We start from the raw sequence: 22501 nt of genomic DNA, 5'->3' as shown, positions 1-22501 counted from the left end.
CGTTTTTGATTGAGGACCTATTTTTACATTGTCCTTCATCTATTTCAAAATTAGCATCCATCTCATATTTTAAAGAGTCAACCGGTCAATTTCGATCAAATTTATATAGAAAACACTCATACGTGTGATATAATATAAGAATTTTTGATTAATCATGTCATATATGAGATATGAGATAGGCTTCGAAAAAATATACACTCCCTCCGTTTTTTTATTTGTCGCATTTTAGTTAAAAATAAACTAACGGACAACAAATATTCGAGAACATAGGTAATACCTTGTTAGTATGGATATTCTATTAATCTTATTAAGTATTGGACCAGGATATCATACAATCCAGTCGGAACGGGATATCACAATTGTAAATCTACCCGTGGGTATAAACGTTGATGTTATTTTTTAAAAGGCATAGTCAAATTTAAGAATAGTTGACTTTTTTAAATGTGTGATAGGTATTTATTTTGGGATAAAATAAAACAATTATACAACAATAAAAATTATAAAATAATTATTCTCTCTATAACTTTTTCTTAGGTTTAAATAAGGAAATTTTTAGGGCAAAAATATCATACTCAAGTCCAACGCCATTCCACAGAAGCACTCAAAGGCCTTATTCGATTGCGTTTGGATTGAAAGAGATTGAGTCTCTATTTGGAACCTCTAAAACTAATAGTTAATTACTAAAAAATAGTTGTTGGGTTTCAAATAATCTCAGCTAATATCGTAGCTAATTGTTAGGTATCTCAGAATTAAGAATTAGTTTATTAACCGGCTAACTATTAGATAGGGTTTCAAAATGAGCTTCTCTGTTCAATTTTAACTACAGCCTCCAATCTCATGCGTTCGAGGACAAGCCGAAAAGGAGAAAGTACCCCGTTCCGTCGGCCGCACCTGCACCCACCGCACGCCGAGTCACGCCCCCCCCCCCCCCCCCCCCCCCCCCCCCCCCCCCCCCCCCTGGACCAGCCAACGTGACACTCCACCGCCGCCGGCGCCGCGGCAGCCCGTAGCAACCGCCACCGCCTGCCCATCTCCTCTCTATCCCGCGCCGCATGGCCGCGTACTTCAACCACTCCTCGTCCTACCCGCCGCCGCCTCCCCCGCCGGGCACTTCCCCGTACGGCGCGTACCGCCACGCCTACCCGCCGGCGCCGGCACCCCCGGCCGCTTACGGCGCCTACTACGACCGCGCAGAGCAGGCCCTCCCGGCGCGGGACGAGGTCCGCACCCTCTTCATCGCTGGCCTCCCCGCCGACGCCAAGCCGCGCGAAGTCTACAACCTCTTCCGCGATTTCCCCGGATACGTCTCCTCCCACCTCCGCACGGGCAAATCCTCTCAGGTTTTCTCCTCCCTTTACCCCTAACCCCTCGGTTTGTTTTGTCTCACGCTAGGGCTTGCACTTGTGGCATGGAGGCCTCTGTGTGTTGCTCCTTTTTCGTAGGCTATACTTAACCTAACCGACCTGGGTTTTTTCTGTCGATGCAGGCGTATGCGTTTGCTGTGTTTGCAGATCAACAGTCTGCACTAGCTGCCTTGAGTGCCACAAATGTGAGTGCTGCATTGCTGCATACGACATTGTTGAACAATAGTTAGACCCAGTTGAGCTAAACTATTGGTCCTACACCCGGACAATTTTCGTTAGTTTCACCTTGTTTCTGAAGTGATTCTTTTCACGTCACAGGTTATGGATGCTAGTAATCTTTTGTATCAAGTTATCAGCAGTGTTTCTGAGTTGTTTCTTGTTGCAGGGAATGGTATTTGATCTTGAGAAAAATTGTTCTCTTCATGTAGATCTCGCAAAATCCAATTCCAGATCAAAGCGCTTGAGATCAGGTAAACAGTTACCCTTCAGTTTTTACATCTTTCCTTCATATGTTCTTTCTGTACTATGTGGTTCTTTATTGATGTTGACCCACTTTTGTTGTTGTTATTCAGATGATACTTCACCTTATTCTCCTGAAAAAAGAAATAGGAAACCAAGGGGATTTCCTGATTCAGGTATGACTCAAGTAGCTTTTTGGGCAGAATGGCATGAAAGAAACCATCTGTATTTTCACACCACGAAGATCTTGGTGCTTACAGCTTATGGGAGGTCCACTACAATCACTTGAACAATATAAGATGTTCCAAATCCACAGTTCTCCCTCCTAGCAATCACAATTGATTTCTAACTTTCAGGGGAATTAGTTTATATTGTCCCTATAATATATATTCTACTATTTCCTTTGTGTTAATACCCTACTAAATGTTATATCAGTAACTTCATATCCTCAATGAAGTGCCTCTTTACTCACATAGCTGAAAATTCTTACAAAGCACTCATCTTGCACATCTTTGGCACACTTTGCGCCCTATCAGGTGCTGGAAGCAATATTTACATATCTGGAATGGGTAGTACTTCACACAGCTTGAGTGGTTATCCTTCTGCACAAAGGTTATGGCACACTACTCGAGCACAGTTTTATCATGTATTCATGTGATGTTGGAGGGACCAGCTTAAGCTACCCTCTAGCTCCTACTTGAATGTAGATTACCGATCTAGATTGAAGCTATGCTTTTAGGAAATTATAGTTGACATTGTTCCGTCTTGCAGTTACACAAGCCTTGAGTCTAGTGCTTCTCTCAGCAAGGTAAGTCATGGTCTCACACCTTGTCCCTTGATATGCATATATAGGACATGTTTTATTGTTTTGAAATTAAACTTTGAAGAAATGATATAAAAATATTGTTTTTTCCGGGGGGGGGGGGGGGGGGTACTCCCGGTGTAGTTACTTTGAGATTTTTAAGTCTTTTTTTGGTGATATTCATCCTTGATTGTTGAGTATGAAGAACTATATGCCATTTTAACAGATAATTCTTGTATTTAAGATGGAAGATATAAACGTTTGCCACAAAGCTTGCTACCTTTTACCAAGTTGTATCATCATTATATGAATGGGGGACACATTTGGTTGGTTTCAGTTTCAGAAAAAAATTCTCCACGCCAGCTACATGTTTTTGATCGCATGTTAAAATGATGATGAATGTAACCTTTGATGTTGACCAGCTAAGTCAGCCATATATTACAAACTGAACTTGTTCTATGGAACTCTGAATAAAAATCCATGTCTCTACTAACAAGATCTGTAAAGCTTATGATTTAAGAAACATGAAAGGGCCTCTAGCTGAGTTGGTTAGGTAGTTTGAATAGCACTTCTCAGGTCCCCCATGTGAGCGAATTTTAGGTTGGGGTTAAAAAATCCCCTTGTCTGTCCCACACCAAAGGACGTCCGGTCTCGGTCATGGTTATTCTCACATAGGCTACGGCGCTGCTGTGTATGGGACTATGGGTAAAGTAGGGGTTTGGAGGTTTTCTCGACTTGTCTTCTCTTAATACAATGCCTACCCCCCCTCCCCCATAGGTTGACTTTTTTTATGATTTAAGAAACAAAAAAGTTTTGATATTGTGAGCTTTCAGTCTATTTTCTCCTTTTTGGATGAGATCTTTATTTGAAGAGATGCAAGCTTTATGTAGTATTTGTCTCATGCACGTGCCTGCAGGACCCATCCACATTTGCCCCTCAAAATAATCCTCCATGCCCTACTCTTTTTGTTGCGAACCTGGCTCCAGCTTGTTCAGAGCAACAGCTGATAGATGTTTTCTCAAGGTATTTTCAATATACTGGTGCTTCATGAGATGAGTTACCATCATATGAACTTTTTTATTTTGTTTAACACATTTTTTGTGAGTAGTTGTGCGGGATTTGTGAAACTCAAGATGCAAAACAAGCTTGGAGCTCCAGTTGCATTTGTTGATTTCAAGGTATATGTGGAGAAAAACACCATTCTTCCTGTGCCCCTGTTTTCCATTTTAATTTATTTTCTTTGAATCAGTGATGTGAACTATCATTGCCTATTCTTAATGTCCAGCTCCAGCCACTATGTTGGACTTAAGGGTGAAAACAGCTGGCATAAATGCCATACTGTTCCATCCCGATTTTCTACATTGATCCGCTTGTATTCTTTTTGATGGTCATTACGGCCGTTTCTGATTTGTCTGTTTTTTTGGTAAATCTAGAAACAGGACGAAAATGATGTTACCATTTTCACTTTTCCAGGATATTCTGCTTTTATTTGTACAGAATATCTTGGTTTAGGAAGTGCAATTATGCAGAGCAGTCATCTATGCCACATTGTAGTAGCCTTGTCATCTTATGGTCTTGCACTCTTGTACACTTGTCATCTTATGAACCTTATGGTATGAATAAAATTATTTATGTTGGCAGTGTTGCCATGTCAGGTTGGTAGGTAAGTTTGTGATGTTTCGTTGGTTCTATGTTTCTGTTTTGTCTGTCCGTATCCTGACCGTTATCGACATATTCCTGTTTGAATTGATACTTTCTCGATTTCTGGTGAACCCCGTTTCTGGCCGAACTGATTTCAATTTTGTTTTTGTATTAAAATGTAAAAGTGAAAACAGCAGAAAGTTTATCCCAACCAATCTTGTTTTTTTTGTTAGGTGGCTTTAATATACATATTTTAGTTTGTATGATGGTTAACCTTTCAATTAATGTGAAATATAAAAAGCTTTAATTAGAGCTGACACAAGAATTGCACACTTGATTTCATGTGTAGGCAGATATGGGAAAAATGATTTCTTAAAAATTAAGCCAAGAAGACTTCTTAAACCTTGAGATGGTATTTGCTCTAGTGAAGCAGGTTATGAAAGGAGAACATGTATTACAATATCATTGCATCATTATATAGTTAATTCCAATTATCTCAGTTTGGCATGTTAAACAATCAAGATGAACTCAATCAATTAAGGTTTGGTTATTTCTTTCTTTCTTTGAATGATTTGTATGCTTTCAGGTTTGATCTTACTGTATAATTGTGTACATTAATCTCATTGGCTTGCTGCATACACTGTTGCCAATGCAGTCCCCATTTATTTATAATCTACTGTGTACAGAGTTTTAAATACAAAGTTGTTGTGATGTGATGCGGTTAAATAGTGGGTACCAACCTTAAATAGCTGAAACTAGAACTGTCTCTCTTGCAATAGAATGCTGCCTTCTCTGTAGACTTTTTTTTTTGAATTACTCGAAGATTTTTTTTGCACAATTGAACTACTGTTTTCTGTGTTTGAAAGTCTTCCCAAACTTCAAAGTAAACCCTAAACCTAAGTCCTCATGTCTGCAGGATGCAATCAGTTCAACTGAAGCCATAAATCGTCTCCAAGGAGTTATCCTGTACTCATCATCTGGCGAGGGAATGCGTTTAGAGTATCCTACAATTAAGAAACTTCTAAACCATTATATTTTGCTGCAATTTTTAGGGTTGTTTGATTTCAAATTATATCTGAAATATCTAGTCTGAGGTTGGTTCATGTCTGTTCACTTTTGTCCCAATTCTTAGAGGTTGGCGTTGCAAGTTGCAGTGTTGCACATTACCTTTGACAATCATTGTGAAAGTAACTGTTGTGTCAGATTAAACTAACATGAACTTTGAATAGTGATGATGCATATCTTTTAACAGGAACCATGTATGATTGCAATTGCAATAATTTCCATTAATCTTTCTTTACTTGTGATCTAGTTTCTTAACATGTTTTAGATATGCAAAATCACGGATGGGCCTTCGGAAGCGTGATAAGCACCCCTAAGTGCAGCTGAAAGACGACACGGCAGTTGTATTTTCATTCAGCACAAGCGGCAGCTGAGCATGCTCAATGATGTCTAATAGCAGACGACCTGTCCTGACACCTGAGTCCAATGTCATCTTCATGCAGCGAACGTTTTGCTCATGAGTTAGGCTATGAGGTCCTTCAGCTGCGTAGCATTATGTTACTTGGTCTGGTTGTATCACTTATTATTACATGTGCACCTCTTTTTTTCCTCCTTCGGACCTTGCCTCCTAGTCATCTTCAGATTTTAAGCTAGGATTATCCCTTATTTACAGTTGGAGTTATTATTAGAATCTATTGTGCCTGAAAGGATCAATCTGAACTATCAATCTGAACGAGAGGGTGAATTAGTTTTTTCTAAAAAATCTATATAAATTAAAATCTATTAATGACCCTATTTTATTCCTGTGTCTGCAAAGTGTTTCAATCTTTCGAGAGTTCGGCGTCATAGTTTCTAAACTTATACTATCATGATAATTAGAGTTTTGTTTCGTAGTTTCTAATCTTATATTCATAACAATTCTAATACTGTAAAAACATGAATGTAATGTAACTGCTCAATAATGTAAAAACTTGAAACACAATTGCTCAAAAGCAAACATAATTATTCTAAAGAATTTTTTAAGAATTAGAAACGCCTCAATAAAATAACTACTCCCTTATCCCAAGTTAAAATTTGTTTTACCTTTTTAATAGATTCATACAATAATTAATGCATGTGTTCTATATATATGTCTAGGTTCATAATTATCTATATAAATATATACATAAAAATTTAGAGCTAAAACGACTACTATTTTCGAATAGAGAGAGTACGTAATAATATAAAACTTGAATGTAGTTTCTCACAAGTAAATGTTGAAGAACTAGAAATGTCTTGATGTTTTATCTAGCTATCAGTTTTACCGATATTGAGGCATTAGTTTTGTCGAGGTTTTGAATAGTTCGTACTCTCTACTACTCCCTCCGTCCTAGTATATAAGGCTAAGGCGTAACCATCTTTTGTTCAAAGACTAAGAAATGTATTTAATTCTCTCTATACAATTGTGTTGACGCTTTTTCGGAGCGCCAATCACTCAAGAAGAACCGGCGGCGGTGCCCTCTGCACAGGGGCGGACGGTCCGCGCGCAGGGGCCGGACGGTCCGCGGCCTGGTGCGAGGCGGCGGCGCTCTCTGGTCAGATGCGGACGGTCCGTGGCACAGGGCCGGACGGTCCGCGACCTGGTGCAGGAGCTCGAGTTCCCTGCCTGACGGCCGGACGGTCCGCGCCCTAGGGCCGGACGGTCCGCGCGTGCGCAGGGGCGGCGGTAGATCGCCGACGGCGCCTGGATCTCGCTCCCGGGAGGGACCCCGTCGGGGAGGAGAGATCCTAGGAGTTGTCTAGGCTCGGGCAGGCCGACCTAGACTCCTCTAATCGACGTAGAGTCGAGGAGAGGCGGAGAATTTGGGGATTGGAATACTAAACTAGGGCTAAACTAGAACTAGACTAGAACTACTCCTAATGCATAAGGTAAAAACGAGTAATAGACTTGATTTGTTCGATTGTTGGGGGGTTCAATCGGCCGTAGCCCTTCATCTATATAAAGGGGAGGTCTGGATCCGCTTCCAACTGATTTCCGAGTTAATCCCGTGGTTTTAGGTAACAAATCCCGCGAGAAACTAGGAACCCTAACTGACTCTGCGCACGCGCGGACCGTCCGCGCCACCACCACGGACGGTCCGGACCGCGGACCGTCCGGCCTCCGGGCCGGACCGTCCGCACGGTCATTTTGGGTTCGAACATATGCCCCCCTGCCTTTTGGTGAAGGTTGACGAACCAAAAGCATATGAACTAAACCTGATGTAAGTCACCGGCTTTTCGATATGGAGATTATTCAATAAAGCACCAATATAAAGGCCGTTTCAGATTGTATCTTTCTCGGCCATGACCATTTGATCAATGGATCAAAAGGAATAGAATGGAGGTGCCCCCCAGTCTGGATAGACGAAGGGATTATACATGTACCATGGATTCATCATCGTGTCATTCCATGTTTGAACAGGATAATATACCGACGATGAGTAAATAGGTGGAAAGTATCCTGATCTCATAGAATGAATAGGCGATGCTTGTTGTGTCGCCTTTTGGGCCGTTTTGTTTAACCGTTTTGTTTTAGCAGGTGGCCAGGGTTTCTTTGTTGACCGATCACGTGGAACAGTCTTTTTGCTAGCATTTTTGGAGAGCAACTGATCAAAAGTAGGATCGGCTTTGATCAGCCGATTATATGTGCTTTGACCTTGCGTCTTTTTTCTTGCTTTATGTAGAGGTTGACGCCTTTGGTCATAGGGGGACTGTCCGGCTGAGTTAGCCGGACCGTTTGTCTGAGCACCGGATCGTCCGCACGTAGGTGCCGGACCATCTACGATGTTCGGGCTAGGCTGATGTGTTTGGTTCATTAACTGTGTCTGCCCCCCAGTGTCTTCGGACTTTTTAGCCTTCTCGTCCGAAGCCTTTCGAGCAATCTCCTTTTGTGATATATCTGACATGCGGGGATTGCCAATGACGATACCCTTGCCTTTGCCTTTATCGGCCATTTCGGGCCGAACCAAGACCTTTTTGCATGTGAGTTCTATTGTATTAACAGGAAAGGGTTGTGTGTCTACTTGCATCTCCTGAAAAGCCAATCGACCCTCATTTATGGCCGATTGTATCTGTCGACGAAAAACATTACAATCATTGGTGGCATGAGAAAAGGAATTATGCCACTTACAATAAGCACACCTCTTTAATTCATCAGGAGGAGGAATAGTATGAGTTAATTTAATGTTGCCGTTTTTCAGTAACTCGTCAAATATTTTATCGCATTTGGCAACATTAAACGTAAACTTAACTTCTTCTTGTCGATTCTTTCGAATCGACTGTAAAGCAGAACATGGTGAAGGTTTAGCCTGCCCTGGCCAAACCAGTTCGGCGGTGTATACATCCGTGGATTCATCGTCCGAGTTATCGTATCCCACTAGATGCATCTTATGGCTAGCCGATTTTGATGTTTCCTTACTTCGGCTTTCACATGTCATAGCCCGCTGGTGCAAGTGCACTAGCGAAAAGAATTGAGTGCCATCTAATTTTTCTTTTAAGTAGGGTCGCAACCCATTGAAAGCTAGCCCTGTTAGTTGTTTTTCCGCGACATGAATCTGAAAGCATCGGTTTCTAGTGTCCCGGAATCTCCGGATATAGTCATTAACCGATTCTTCAGGCCCCTGTCGGACTGAAGCTAAGTCAGCCAATTCTAACTCATGTTCTCCTGAGAAGAAGTGCTCATGAAATTTCTGCTCTAATTCTTCCCAAGAGTTAATAGAATTTGGTGGCAAAGCAGCGTACCATGCAAATGCAGTATCAGTAAGGGACAACGAGAATAAACGAACGCGGTAGGCTTCCCTATCAGCCAATTCTCCCAAGTGTGCTATGAATTGGCTTATATGTTCGTGTGTGCTTTTCCCACTTTCATCAGAAAACTTAGAGAAGTCTGGTATTCTAGTTCCCTGTGGGTATGGCACGGTGTCGAATCGGTGGCTATAAGGCTTCCGATATGATTGCCCTGTACCTGACACACTAACACCGAGTTTGTCCCTGAACATCCCGGCTACCTCGTCTCTAACCCTCTCTGCCATGTCTGGCGACCATCCATTGAGTTTGTGGGTGGAGATTTCAGGTTGCCTGACATTACTCTGTCGGCTTTCCTCCCAGGTATGTTTGAGGTGTGTGTTAGGTGTCCTATTAATGTCACCAGCTCCTGCCCTATACCCCTCAGGCTCTCTTGTGGCCGAATAGTATTCAGCCCTATGTCCATGAGGTGGTATGGCATGATTATAATGTGTTGCTGGTGGGGCACCATAATGTTGCTGCGATGAATGTGGGAACTGTGCATATTGCGCAGCTCTCGGCTCTGCGTATGCATATCCAAACGGTCCGGCGTAAGAGGCCGAATGGTCCGCGACCTGGCCAAATGGTCTAAAGGTATATCCGGATTGTCCAGCCGTATATGGTGCTACGTGGGTAGTCTCGTACCCAGACCGTCTGTCGTAAAGAACTGGACGGTCTGCGATCGGGCCGAATGGTCCAGGGCTGTGCCCGGATGGATCGGCCATATATGGCGTGACTTGGGCAGTCTGCGCATGGACTCGTGTAGAGTCGGATGGTCCAGCGTAATACGTCGGCCGGTTCATGCCATATCCGGACGGTCCGACGTAAGATGGCGGACGGTCCGCAACATATCCGGACGGTCCAGCGTGATGCACCGGACGGTCCGTGATGGGGCCGAAGTGTTCAGGGTTGTACCCTGATGGTCCGGCCATGTATGGTGCGACCTGAGTGTTTTGTGTGCGGGCCTGCATCTGGTCGGACGGTCCGGCGAAATACGCCGGACGGTCCGCGGTATAACCGGACTGTCTGAGATGATGCTCGGACGGTCCGGTCGCGTCCAGTACCTGCCGCGTGCCTAGTGGTTGCGGCTGTGATGGTGACACGAAAGCGTGCATCGGCATACCATATGATGGCTGGGTCAAAGGTGACCCGTTTATAGCCGATGTGTTTGACGTGGGTGGCACTGTATTAGACTCCCGCGATGGAAAATTAGGAGCAGCTGATTTCTCGTATGCACGTAAATGCATTTTAATAGATTCATCTACATATTGCTTTAACTGATCTCCTCGTTGATCCATGAAAGTCGTAAGAGATAGATCTGGAGTACTTACAGCGGGACCCTGCAGTGGAGGTAGGAGAGATTCCATATCGATCTCCCCTTGACGGACGATCTTCTGGTGGCGATCCACCGTGAAGTGTGACAAGTACTTGTCCGCCGCCTCCTTGCGCCGTTCGGAGAGTTTATGCAGCAGTTCCGCCTCTTCCTTATCGCGTTGTTCGTTCCATTGCCGCATCACCTCCTTTTCATCGCGCATTACGAGGTCTTCAAAGGGCCTTTGGTCATCAGCCGGGAGCGCCTCCATGGCCGGCTTGATGATGTTGGTAGTGGAGATCTTGGTGTGATCCTTAGAACCGGCCATTTATGGGCCGATTTTTAGCAGATCTAGACACCTAGTCCCCAGCGGAGTCGCCAAAAGTATGTTGACGCTTTTTCGGAGCGCCAATCACTCAAGAAGAACCGGCGGCGGTGCCCTCTGCACAGGGGCGGACGGTCCGCGCGCAGGGGTCGGACGGTCCGCGGCCTGGTGCGAGGCGGCGGCGCTCTCTGGTCAGACGCGGACGGTCCGTGGCACAGGGCCGGACGGTCCGCGACCTGGTGCAGGAGCTCGAGTTCCCTGCCTGACGGCCGGACGATCCGCGCCCTAGGGCCGGACGGTCCGCGCGTGCGCAGGGGCGGCGGTAGATCGCCGATGGCGCCTGGATCTCGCTCCCGGGAGGGACCCCGTCGGGGAGGAGAGATCCTAGGAGTTGTCTAGGCTCGGGCAGGCCGACCTAGACTCCTCTAATCGACGTAGAGTCGAGGAGAGGCGGAGAATTTGGGGATTGGAATACTAAACTAGGGCTAAACTAGAACTAGACTAGAACTACTCCTAATGCATAAGGTAAAAACGAGTAATAGACTTGATTTGTTCGATTGTTGGGGGGTTCAATCGGCCGTAGCCCTTCATCTATATAAAGGGGGAGGTCTGGATCCGCTTCCAACTGATTTCCGAGTTAATCCCGCGGTTTTAGGTAACAAATCCCGCGAGAAACTAGGAACCCTAACTGACTCTACGCACGCGCGGACCGTCCGGCCTCCGGGCCGGACCGTCCGCACGGTCATTTTGGGTTCGAACAAATTGCATTGATGTATACATAGAGAGAGCACACCTTATATTGTGGGATAAGAACAAAAAATAGTTACGCCTTATATTATGGGACGTATGGAGTAGTTTTCATTGGAGCACTCGTGTAAAAGTGTTGCTCTTGATATGTCTAAGCACAAAGTACTCTCTAATGGTGATAGGACTATATGGCTATAGGAAGGTGAATAAACTTCTTTAAAACTTTATGCGCAACAAAAAAAAAACAAATGCAGAATTAAAATGATTGAGCCAATCAAGGCTATACCTCTCTATCTATTACTTGCACCTTATAGACACAACCAAGGTGTCAAAAAGGTAGAGATCACCTAAATAACTAGTTGGCAGGGTCATACAAACCTACGTAACTAGTACTCAATAAATCGATGACCTCTTACACATACTAGTTAGTAAAACGCAAAAACATAAGCACACTAGCACTTCTTAACCAGCAAAGTTACACAAGCTAAACTAAGAGGTAAACAACTTGTCGGTGATAAGATCCCTGGTTCGTGGGGCCCATTAGTCAGCGAGCGCGCTAGGGAAAAACCTCTAGCAACCAAGACCCATCGGTCAACTGGAGGAGGAAGGAAACATCTACTCTAGAAGCACCCGCCCCCAGACAAACCTCGTGGCACTGAGTTCGAGGTCGGGCGTGGCAGATTCAGACAGGGGGACCGGGCGAACCGAAGGGAAACCACTCGAGTGGATCCGTTGCTCGACCTGAGACTGATCGCCATAAGTGACCGACCGCACTATGTTAGGCACAGAGCCATGGCAGGAGGCGCCGGTCCGCCTCCCACTCATGGCCTATGAACCCCTCGGGCTATGGCGCACTCATGACCTACGAACCCCTCGGACTACGACACATTTATGACCCGCGTACCCCAGCCTGTGATGCACTCATGACCTATTGGGACTAGGCCTGAGTGCGCAGACCGCTTGCACAGCACATCCAGGGCAAAGCTAGGTTCATTTTAGGGGGTGCAAATGCACACCCTAAAAATATAGGATCAGTTATGATGTGCAATTTTTTACCATATATGCACCCACATTACTTGATGTCTATGCACCCATAAACAATTACATCCCCATAAAATTTGCTCTAGCTTCACCACTGGGCACAACAAGACAAGCCACGCCAAGCCCCAGGCTACAGAGGCTAGGAGTTGGTGTAGCTCGAATGATGGAGCTCGGGCCCCACGCTGTCTACGCCGTCCATTATAAAGTATACGAGACAACTAGGTGACCTCAAGGCCCATGGACGGGCATGGCTTCACTAGGGTAGAACGCTCGGTTTTACCATTATCCGGTGACTCACAAGGAAGCCACCGCTAGCCGACCCCCTCCTTGGCCTATAAAATGTGGAGGTCGGTCTACACACACAAGGGGAGACACCCAGATGAATACCAAGACGCAAAGACAACGAAGCGATAGGAGGAAGGAGGACGCACCAAAGAAGACATAGAGGTCGGAGCCCCGACGCCAAGCCATGACTTAGTTAAGACTCCACTCTGTAGCCCCTAGCTCCACCTTCTCCACCACAAAGATACTTGGGAGCCTCTCCTCCCTCTCGGCCGCTTGTAACCCCTACTACGACTATTGATCAGCAATGGTGCCGGTAGCGCAAGCCACCAATGACTGGATGTAGGGACGTTTTGTCCGAACTAGTATAAACATTGCGTCCATTACGCACATTGTCCAGGGCCAGGAACATGCACACATAATTTACTTGTTAGAGTGAGGTTTGAAACATCGACAATTAGCACGCCAGGTAGGGGGATTTCACATTCCCAACGAAGTACTTCAAGCTCCGGATGGCCAGCAACGACAGTGGCACAATTTGAATCCCCAGAACGACCATTCGTTTTGGGAGTCTCAACTTCATCATCAACGGTGAGGGAACAATGGACAGGGTCCCGAAAGCTCTGGTTCCCCCAACGAGCGACTTGCTCGACATCACTGAACGCCTTGGCAGCCACCGGCTTCCCCCAAGAGGAGGTAACAGGCGACGACATGCGTTGTGACCTGCTTTCGCTAAGGTCGTGGGAATGCTAGACCCCATCCGGGACTCATTCCATGACCTCCTCCTGTCAGGATCAGAAGGCGGACTCGACTCCTCGTCAAGCGGGACCGACCGCAACCTGGTCTAGGAATGCCTCATGGTCAACACGATAGGGGACCCGTCACCGCTCGCGGAGAGCACAGAGGGGACCCTCAATGATGCCACGATGTATGCCACGGTGTTCTCCCCACCTCGATTTGACCTGTCTTCCCATAAACCACCACTGAGACAAAGCCCCTCCCGGGGCGGCCGAAGCCTCATAGGCCCGAGACATCCCTAAACGATGTAGAGTCAAAGAGAGATGATGATTTGGGGATGGGGGAAAGGTTAAACTAGGTCTAAATTACGCCTACTCCTAATGTGATGAAGAACGAAGCAAATAAAGTAGAGTGTATTTATTTGGATCGATTGTTTCGTGCGCTAATCGGTCGTACCCCTTCATATATATAGGGGAGGTATGGAGCCGTTCCTAGGCATTCTACAATAGCATCCACCTGATTAGATGGATAAGAACACATGAAAACAAGGGTTTTCTTGTATGAGTTAATTCTATCGTGGACAGTCCAGGCTACACAGTGGACTGTCTAGGGCGCAGACTGTTCGGGCCACATGGCCGGATCGTCCGGTCTTCCTAGGTGCCATATATGGTGCTCAACACGTAGGAATTACAAACCCATAATAGCAAAAAAAACTCATAACTCTAGATGTTTGAGCTTCTAAGAGGTGTAGTAAATCCACACAACTTTTTGTTTGTGAGAAAAAACTAGCTAGAAAAAATGTTATCTTGGCTTAGGTTCATTCTAGTGTCCATAATATTGGTCTAGGAATATAGCTAGATAGTTCTTGACCTCTAAAAACACCTAAAACTATGAGCTATAGCTTAAAAAACTATGAAAACATGAGGATCAATCTGAAACCATGGTATGTCTAAAATCTACACTAATAGGTGTGAAAGGGAAATAGGCTTACACCTTTTCCTAAATTGATTTTGGTGGTTGAATTGCCCAACACAAATAATTGGACTAACTAGTTTGCTCTAGTCTATAAGTTTTACAGGTGCTAAAGGTTCACAACAAGCCAATAAAAAGACCAAAAATGGGTTCAAATAAAGAGAGCTAAAGACATCCCAAAAGGCACCCTGGTCTGGCGCACCGGACAGTCGGACAGTGTCCGGTGCACCAGGGAACTCGACGCTGATCTCCTCACCTTCGGGAAAATGGGAGGCCGCTCCGCTATAATTCACCGGACTGTCCGGTGTGCCAGCGGAGCAACGACTACTTCGCACGCAACGGTCGACTGCAACGCATTTAATGCGCGCCTGCGCGCGCAGAGGACAGAGCACGCGCAGAAGGTGCACCGGACAGTCTACAGGACCTGTCCGGTGCACCACTGGACAGTGAAAGGGAATTAGGCTTACACCTAGTCCCTAATTAATTTTGGTGGTTGAATTACCCAACACAAACATTTGGACTAACTAAGTTTGCCCAAGTGTATAGATTACACAGTTGTAAAAGGTTCACACTCAGCCAATAAAAAGACCAAGTTTTGGATTCAACAATGGAGCTAAGTGGGAACCGAAGGCCCTCTGGTCTGGGATCACCGGACTGTCCGGTGTACACCGGACAGTGTCCGGTGCACCACCGGACAGTGTCTGGTGCACCAGAGGACTCCAGCTCAAACTCGCCACCTTCGGGAATTTCCAGAGGCGACTCCGCTATAATTCACCGGACTGTCCGGTGTACACCGGACAGTGTCCGGTGCGCCAAGGGAGGTCGGCCTCAGGAACTCGCCAGCTTCGGGAAACTCCAACGGCTAGTCCGCTAAAATTCACCGGACTGTCCGGTGTGCACCGGACTGTCCGGTGCGACTCCGGAGCAACGGCTATCTCCACGCCAACGGCTCTCTGCCACGCATTTAATGCGCGCTCTACGCGCGCAGATGTCAGGCGCGCCCACTCTGGCACACCGGACAAGGAACAGTGCATGTCCGGTGTGCACCGGACACCCAGGCGGGCCCACAAGTCAGAAGCTCCAACGGCTAGAATCCAACGGCAGTGATGACGTGGCAGGGGGCACCGGACTGTCCGGTGTGCACCGGACTGTCCGGTGTGCCATCGAACAGAACTCCCAACGGCCATATTTGGTGGTTGGGGCTATAAATACCCCAACCACCCCACCATTCATTGCATCCAAGTTTTCCACTTCCCAACTACTACAAGAGCTCTAGCATTCAATTCTAGACACACCAAAGAGATCAAATCCTCTCCAAATTCCACACAACACAATAGTGACTAGAGAGAGTGATTTGCTTGTGTTCTTTCGAGCTCTTGCGCTTGGATTGCTTTCTTCTTTCTTGATCCTTTCTTTGCAATCAAACTCACTTGTAATTGAGGCAAGAGACACCAAACTTGTGGTGGTCCTTGTGGGAACTTTGTGTTCCAAGTGATTGAGAAGAGAAAGCTCACTCGATCTGTGGATCGTTTGAGAGAGGGAAGGGTTGAAAGAGACCCGGCCTTTGTGGCCTCCTCAACGGGGAGTAGGTTTGCAAGAACCGAACCTCGGTAAAACAAATCTCCATGTCTCACTTGCTTATTCGCTTGGGATTTGTTTTGCGCCCTCTCTCGCGGACTCGTTTCTTTATTACTAACGCTAACCCGGCTTGTAGTTGTGTTTATATTTGTAAATTTCAGTTTCGCCTTATTCACCCCCCCCTCTAGGCGACTATCAATTGGTATCAGAGCCCGGTGCTTCATTAGAGCCTAACCGCTCGAAGTGATGTCGGGAGATCACGCCAAGAAGGAGATGGAGACCGGCGAAAAGCCCACTACAAGCCACGGGAGCACTTCATCGGAAGAGTCCCGCACCAAGAGGAAGGAGAAGAAGAAGATCTCCTCCAACAAAGGGAAGGAGAAGAAATCTTCTTCTCATCACAAAGAGAAGAAGGAAAAATCTTCTTCCCACAAGCCGCGTCGGAGTGGGGACAAGCAAAAGAGGATGAGGAAGGTGGTCTACTACGAGACCGACACTTCATCAACATCAACCTCCGACTCCGATGCACCCTCCGTAACTTCTAAACGCCAAGAGCGTAAGAAGTTTAGTAAGATCCCCCTACACTACCCTCGCATTTCTAAACATGCACCTTTACTTTCCGTCCCATTAGGCAAACCACCAACTTTTGATGGTGAAGATTATGCTAGGTGGAGTGATTTAATGCGTTTTCATCTAACCTCACTCCACAAAAGTATATGGGATGTTGTTGAGTTTGGTGCACAGGTACCGTCTGTAGGGGATAAAGATTTTGATGAGGATGAGGTGGCCCAAATCGAGCACTTCAACTCTCAAGCGACAACAATACTCCTCGCCTCTCTAAGTAGAGAGGAGTATAACAAAGTGCAAGGGTTGAAGAGCGCCAAGGAGGTTTGGGATGTGCTCAAAACCGCGCACGAGGGAGACGAGCTAACAAAGATCACCAAGCGGGAAACGATCGAGGGGGAGCTCGGTCGGTTCCGGCTTCGCAAAGGGGAAGAGCCACAACACATGTACAACCGGCTCAAGACCTTGGTGAACCAAGTGCGCAACCTCGGGAGCATAAAGTGGGACGACCACGAGATGGTTAAGGTTATTCTAAGATCACTTATTTTCCTTAACCCTACTCAAGTTCAATTAATTCGTGGTAATCCTAGATATACTAAAATGACCCCCGAGGAAGTTATCGGGCATTTTGTAAGTTTTGAGTGCATGATCGAAGGCTCGAGAAAGATCAACGAGCTTGACGAACCCACCACATCCGAAGCTCAACCTGTCGCATTCAAGGCGATGGAAGAAAAGAAGGAGGAAGCTACACCAAGTCGACAACCAATAGACGCCTCCAAGCTCGACAATGAGGAAATGGCGCTCGTCATCAAGAGCTTCCGCCAAATCCTCAAGCAAAGGAGAGGGAAAGACTACAAGTCCCGCTCCAAAAAGGTTTGTTACAAATGTGGTAAGCCCGGTCATTTTATTGCTAAATGTCCCATATCTAGTGACAGTGACCGAGGCGACGACAAGAAGGGGAGAAGAAAGGAGAAGAAGAGGTACTACAAGAAGAAGGGCGGCGATGCCCATGTTTGTCGGGAATGGGATTCCGACGAAAGCTCAAGCGACTCCTCCGACGACGAGGACGCCGCCAACATCACCGTCACCAAGGGACTCCTCTTCCCCAACGTCGGCCACAAGTGCCTCATGGCAAAGGACGACAAACGGAAAAAGGTTAAATCTAACTCCTCCACTAAATATGAATCTTCTAGTGATGATAATGCTAGTGATGAGGAGAATAATCTGCGTTCCCTTTTTGCCAACCTTAATATAGCTCAAAAGGAAAAATTAAATGAATTAGTTAGTGCTATTCATGAAAAGGATGACCTTTTGGATTCCCAAGAGGATTGTCTAATTAAAGAAAACAAGAAACATGTTAAGGTTAAAAAGGCTTATGCTCTTGAAATTGAAAAATGTGAAAAGTTATCTAGTGAGCTAAGCACTTGCCGTGAGATGATTGACAACCTTAGGAATGAAAATGCTAGTTTAAATGCTAAGGTTGATTCACATGTTTGTAATGTTTCAATTCCCAATCCTAGAGATAATAATGATTTGCTTGCTAAGATTGAAGAATTAAACATTTCTCTTGCTAGCCTTAGAATAGAAAATGAAAACTTAATTGCTAAGGCTAAAGAACTAGATGTTTGCAATGCTATCATTTCCAATCTTAGAGATAAAAATGATATTCTTCATGCTAAGATTGTTGAACTTAATTCTTGCAAACCATCTACATCTATTGTTGAGCATGTATCTATTTGTACTAGATGTAGAGATGTTGATGTTAATGCTATTCATGATCATATGGCTTTAATTAAACAACAAAATGATCATATAGCAAAATTAGATGCTAAAATTGCCGAGCACAACTTAGAAAATGAGAAATTTAAATTTGCTCGTAGCATGCTTTATAATGGGAGACGCCCGGGCATTAAGGATGGCATTGGCTTCCAAAGGGGAGACAATGTCAAAATTAGTGCCCCTCCTAAGAGATTGTCCAACTTTGTTAAGGGCAAAGCTCCCATGCCTCAGGATAACGAGGGTTACATTTTGTACCCTGCCGGTTATCCTGAGAGCAAAATTAGGAGAATTCATTCTAGGAAGTCTCACTCTGGCCCTAATCATGCTTTTATGTATAAGGGTGAGACATCTAGTTCTAGGCAACCAACCCGTGCTAAGTTGCCTAAGAAAACCCCTACTGCATCAAATGAACATAATCTTTCATTTAAAACTTTTGATGCATCTTATGTGTTGACTAACAAATCCGGCAAAGTAGTTGCCAAATATGTTGGGGGCAAGCACAAGGGCTCCAAGACTTGTGTTTGGGTACCCAAAGTTCTTGTGTCTAATGCCAAAGGACCCAAAACCATTTGGGTACCTAAAGTCAAGAACTAAACTTGTTTTGTAGGTTTATGCATCCGGGGGCTCAAGTTGGATACTCGACAGCGGGTGCACAAACCACATGACTGGGGAGAAAAAGATGTTCTCCTCATATGAGAAAAACCAAGATCCCCAAAGAGCGATCACATTCGAGGATGGAAATCAAGGTTTGGTCAAAGGTTTGGGTAAAATTGCTATATCTCCTGACCATTCCATTTCCTATGTTTTTCTTGTTGATTCTTTAGATTACAACTTGCTTTCTGTATCTCAATTATGTCAAATGGGCTACAACTGTCTATTCACTGATGTAGGTGTCACTGTCTTTAGAAGAAGTGATGATTCAATAGCATTTAAGGGAGTATTAGAGGGTCAGCTATACTTGGTAGATTTTGATAGAGCTGAACTCGACACTTGCTTAATTGCTAAGACTAACATGGGTTGGCTCTGGCACCGTCGACTAGCCCATGTTGGGATGAAGAATCTTCACAAGCTTCTAAAGGGAGAACACATTTTAGGAGTAACAAATGTTCATTTTGAGAAAGACAGGATTTGTAGCGCATGCCAAGCAGGGAAGCAAGTTGGCACTCATCATCCGCATAAGAACATAATAACGACCGACAGGCCACTGGAGCTCCTTCACATGGATCTATTCGGCCCGATAGCTTACATAAGCATCGGCGGAAGTAAGTACTGTCTAGTTATTGTGGATGATTATTCTCGCTTCACTTGGGTATTCTTTTTACAGGAAAAATCTCAAACCCAAGAGACCTTAAAGGGATTCTTGAGACGGGCTCAAAATGAGTTCGCTTTAAGGATCAAGAAAATAAGAAGCGACAACGGAACGGAGTTCAAGAACTCTCAAATCGAAGGCTTCCTTGAGGAGGAGGGCATCAAGCATGAGTTCTCTTCTCCCTACACACCTCAACAAAATGGTGTAGTGGAAAGGAAGAATAGAACTCTATTGGACATGGCGAGAACCATGCTTGATGAATACAAGACTTCGGATCGGTTTTGGGCCGAGGCGGTCAACACCGCTTGCTACGCCATCAACCGGTTATATCTACACCGAATCCTCAAGAAGACATCATACGAACTCCTAACCGGTAAAAAGCCCAACATTTCATATTTTAGAGTCTTTGGTAGCAAATGCTTTATACTTGTTAAAAGAGGTAGAAAATCTAAATTTGCTCCTAAGACTGTAGAAGGCTTTTTACTTGGTTATGACTCAAACACAAGGGCATATAGGGTCTTTAACAAGTCCACTGGACTAGTTGAAGTCTCATGTGACGTTGTGTTTGATGAGACTAATGGCTCTCAAATAGAGCAAGTTGATCTTGATGAGATAGGTGAAGAAGAGGCTCCATGCAACGCGCTAAGGAACATGTCCATTGGGGACGTGTGTCCTAAGGAATCCAAAGAGCCTCCAATTGCACAAGATCAACCATCCTCCTCAATGCAAGCATCTCCACCGACTCAAATTGAGGATGAAGCTCAAGTTGATGAAGTAGAAGATCAAGCAAATGAGCCACCTCAAGATGATGGCATTGATCAAGGGGGAGATGCAAATGAGGAAGACAAGGAGGATGAGGAACAAAGGCCGCCACACCCAAGAGTCCACCAAGCAATACAACGAGATCACCCCGTCGACACCATCCTCGGCGACATTCATAAGGGGGTAACTACTCGATCTCGTGTTGCCCATTTTTGTGAACATTACTCGTTTGTTTCCTCTATTGAGCCACACAGGGTAGAGGAAGCACTCCAAGATTCGGATTGGGTGGTGGCGATGCAAGAGGAGCTCAACAACTTCACTAGGAATGAGGTATGGCATTTAGTTCCACGTCCTAACCAAAATGTTGTAGGAACCAAATGGGTCTTCCGCAACAAGCAAGATGAACATGGTGTGGTGACAAGGAACAAAGCTCGACTTGTGGCCAAGGGATACTCCCAAGTCGAAGGTTTGGATTTCGGTGAAACCTATGCACCCGTAGCTAGGCTTGAGTCAATACGCATATTATTGGCCTATGCTACTTACCATGGCTTTAAGCTTTATCAAATGGACGTGAAAAGTGCCTTCCTCAATGGACCAATCAAGGAAGAGGTCTATGTTGAGCAACCTCCCGGCTTTGAAGACAGTGAGTATCCTAACCATGTCTATAAGCTCTCTAAGGCGCTTTATGGGCTCAAGCAAGCCCCAAGAGCATGGTATGAATGCCTTAGAGATTTCCTTATTGCTAATGGCTTCAAAGTTGGAAAGGCCGATCCTACACTCTTTACTAAAACTCTTGAAAATGACTTGTTTGTATGCCAAATTTATGTTGATGATATTATATTTGGGTCTACTAACGAGTCTACATGTGAAGAGTTTAGTAGGATCATGACACAGAAATTCGAGATGTCTATGATGGGGGAGTTGAAGTATTTCTTAGGATTCCAAGTAAAGCAACTCCAAGAGGGCACCTTCATCAGCCAAACAAAGTACACTCAAGACATTCTAACCAAGTTTGGGATGAAGGATGCCAAACCCATCAAGACACCCATGGGAACTAATGGGCATCTCGACCTCGACACGGGAGGTAAGTCCGTAGATCAAAAGGTATACCGGTCGATGATAGGTTCTTTACTCTATTTATGTGCATCTCGACCGGATATTATGCTTTCCGTATGCATGTGTGCAAGATTCCAAGCCGACCCTAAGGAAGCTCACCTTACGGCCGTAAAACGAATCTTGAGATATTTGGCTTATACTCCTAAGTTTGGGCTTTGGTATCCTAAGGGATCCACATTTGATTTAATTGGTTATTCCGATGCCGATTGGGCGGGGTGCAAAATCAATAGAAAGAGCACATCGGGGACTTGCCAGTTCTTGGGAAGATCCTTGGTGTCTTGGGCTTCAAAGAAGCAAAATTCGGTCGCTCTTTCCACCGCCGAAGCCGAGTATATTGCCGCAGGCCATTGTTGCGCGCAATTGCTTTGGATGAGGCAAACCCTGCGGGACTACGGTTACAAATTGACCAAAGTCCCCTTGCTATGTGATAATGAGAGTGCAATCAAAATGGCCGACAATCCCGTCGAGCATAGCCGCACTAAGCACATAGCCATTCGGTATCATTTTCTTAGGGATCACCAACAAAAGGGAGATATCGAAATTTCATACATTAACACTAAAGATCAATTAGCCGATATCTTTACCAAGCCGCTTGATGAACAATCTTTTAACAAACTTAGGCATGAGCTAAATATTCTTGACTCTAGAAACTTCTTTTGCTAGATTGCACACATAGCTCATTTATATACCTTTGATCATATCTCTTTCATATGCTATGACTAATGTGTTTTCAAGTCTATTTCAAACCAAGTCATAGGTGTATTGAAAGGAAATTGGAGTCTTCGGCGAAGACAAAAAGGCTTCCACTCCGTAACTCATCCATCGCCGTCGCTCCAAGCTACTCTCCGTTCTAGGGGGAGAAAACATGAGCACCAAGCAAAGGGACTTCGTCTTTGGTATAATCTTA

The 22501-nt window shown here is 45.1% G+C and overlaps 1 protein-coding gene across 1 annotated transcript; it reads left to right on the top strand.

Annotated features, from left to right (window-relative positions):
* Nucleotides 1-979: 979 nt before the first annotated feature.
* LOC100193418 (RNA-binding (RRM/RBD/RNP motifs) family protein) lies at nucleotides 980-6060 on the top strand. Its single transcript, NM_001367026.1, has 10 exons — nucleotides 980-1340; nucleotides 1487-1549; nucleotides 1750-1834; nucleotides 1937-1999; nucleotides 2360-2435; nucleotides 2595-2631; nucleotides 3542-3648; nucleotides 3734-3803; nucleotides 5183-5265; nucleotides 5597-6060. Exons 1-10 carry the CDS (start codon nucleotides 1053-1055, stop codon nucleotides 5643-5645), a joined length of 921 nt encoding a protein of 306 aa, NP_001353955.1. The 5' UTR covers nucleotides 980-1052; the 3' UTR covers nucleotides 5646-6060.
* The last annotated feature ends 16441 nt before the right edge of the window (nucleotides 6061-22501 follow it).

Source organism: Zea mays, chromosome 5 (assembly GCF_902167145.1).
Source record: "Zea mays cultivar B73 chromosome 5, Zm-B73-REFERENCE-NAM-5.0, whole genome shotgun sequence".
NCBI lineage: Eukaryota > Viridiplantae > Streptophyta > Magnoliopsida > Poales > Poaceae > Zea > Zea mays.
The sequence above is the reverse complement of the archived record's forward strand: the minus strand, read 5'-3'. Positions and strand labels throughout refer to the sequence as shown.

Excerpts from the sequence above, each read along its gene's own strand:
- LOC100193418 (NM_001367026.1), top strand. The coding sequence starts at position 1,053 with ATGGCCGCGTACTTCAACCACTCCTCGTCCTACCCGCCGCCGCCTCCC. Across the intron at positions 1,341-1,486 it reads GCACGGGCAAATCCTCTCAG|GCGTATGCGTTTGCTGTGTT; the intron begins GTTTTCTCCTCC and ends CTGTCGATGCAG. Across the intron at positions 2,632-3,541 it reads CTAGTGCTTCTCTCAGCAAG|GACCCATCCACATTTGCCCC; the intron begins GTAAGTCATGGT and ends ACGTGCCTGCAG.